A 1642-nucleotide genomic window follows, 5' to 3' on the forward strand; every position below is an offset into this window, starting at 1 on the left:
ATCATTAATAATAAGAATATTAATAATAATAATAATGGAACCTGCTCTCTCAGTTCTACATTAGCAAAACGTATCCGACTGCTGCATCGTACACACATAAATAAATAAATAAATATATATCAAAAAGATATAAAAACAGAGAGAAAGGAGGATGCAGAAAAGTGAAAGCGGAGGCGAAACATTTTTTCGCTTCTTTTTCTTTTTTCTCTTTTCTCTTTTCTCATGAAGGTATATTTAAATATTTACTTATATTTGTGTATAAGAGAAAAACAGTTCAGTAAATGTAGCGAAAGCAAAGATGAGAAAAGAAAATCGAGCAAAGATGGTAGACACAAAATAATAGCAATAATAAGACATCATCATACATACGCAAATGTGCGCATGCTTTTGCTTTTGTTATATTTTTTCTTTTTCACTTCCATTCCCCGACTTTTCTTCCTCTTTTTTTTTTTTCATAAACTGGTATAAAACTGCATCATTATACAATTTTCATCATTATATTATTTCCCGCCTTCCAAACAGCCCCACGAACAAAAAAAAAGAAGAGAAAGGGAACAGCAAAACACCTCTCCCAACACTATCCCATCCAAGCGAGCGCCTCTTTCATTCCAATCAAATAATATAAATAATAAAAAAAAAACACACACACACACACAAAATATAAATGAAGAGAAAAAAAATTAAAAAAAAAAGAAGGAAAAGGAGGGAAAGACTGCATTCCATCCAGCAAGAAAGTACCGTACAGAGAGACGAACACTCCGTCATACATGAAAGAAAGATGCACTTCCGAGCATAAGTAAAACAAGAAGATATAAAACACACAAAGGCACGCGCACCGAGAACAAACTCAATGACTCAGCTGCAATAGTCGTAACGAATCATTACGACAGAGAAAAAACTTTCATACCGAAGCATAAGAAACACTAATATATGAAAATTTTCGCAGCGAATCAACAAAAAGAGAAGTCACTACATCTCAGCGTAATCCACTTCATGCAGCGGTAACATGTTCGTTGGCTCCCGTAGTGGATCAAACACATACGGATCATGGCGGTACCGACTGAAGCCAGTCCACACCGTGCTGGTATAAACGTTGGGGGCTTCAAAGTATTCTCTACGATCAAAAGAGGAAGAAAACATGCAAGTCTGCACCATAGGAGGAACAGAAGCAAAAGGAGGAATAATGCCCGATACGGCGGAAGATACTGGAAGTAACGCATGATCCTCCAATAAGCCCTTAAACTCCGAAACCGCGTCGGCATATGGCGGACAGTCACCGCGATTGGGATCATAAATATAAGGTGCCAAAAGCTCACGTACATATATACACTCCTTCTTCGGTACTCCAACAACCATTGGTAAGTACGGAAGATGGCTTGCACGAGTTGTTGAGGAGACAACGTAGTCGGCGTACTCACTTAACCACTCTCGGCAGTTAGGGGGAGCGAACAGGTATACCTCCTCACCATTAGAATTTATGTCAAGGAAGATACGCCCACTGAGTCGTAACAGTCGTTTCGCCTCCAACACTGAAGGAACAATAACCCATGCGCAGCCTTTGCCCCGACCAGTTGCCTCATTCACGTGAGCCTCCATGTGAGTGATAACAAGGTCAGGTGCAATGAAGCGCAGCAGACGCCGT

General features: G+C 39.6%; 2 protein-coding genes across 2 annotated transcripts in view; one reads left to right on the top strand and one right to left on the bottom strand.

Moving 5' to 3' along the window:
- TEOVI_000179800 (uncharacterized protein) overlaps window positions 1-108 on the top strand; it is a gene marked incomplete at both ends in the record, with an annotated part of 375 nt that extends 267 nt beyond the window's left edge. Inside the window, one exon of the mRNA XM_067224979.1 lies at window positions 2-108. Within this exon, the coding sequence (XP_067081080.1) occupies window positions 2-108 (107 nt within the window). The remainder of the gene's footprint in view (window position 1) is intronic.
- An 861-nt stretch (window positions 109-969) lies between these two features.
- On the bottom strand, window positions 970-1596 carry TEOVI_000179900 (cyclin-like F-box protein 2; the record flags this gene model as incomplete). The annotated part of the gene is made up of 1 exon (XM_067224980.1): window positions 970-1596. The coding sequence occupies one exon, from the start codon at window positions 1594-1596 to the stop codon at window positions 970-972; it is 627 nt and encodes a 208-aa protein (XP_067081081.1).
- Between the last annotated feature and the right edge of the window lie 46 nt (window positions 1597-1642).

The sequence above is a fragment of the Trypanosoma equiperdum genome, assembly GCF_001457755.1.
Source record: "Trypanosoma equiperdum strain OVI genome assembly, contig: ctg_426, whole genome shotgun sequence".
NCBI lineage: Eukaryota > Euglenozoa > Kinetoplastea > Trypanosomatida > Trypanosomatidae > Trypanosoma > Trypanosoma equiperdum.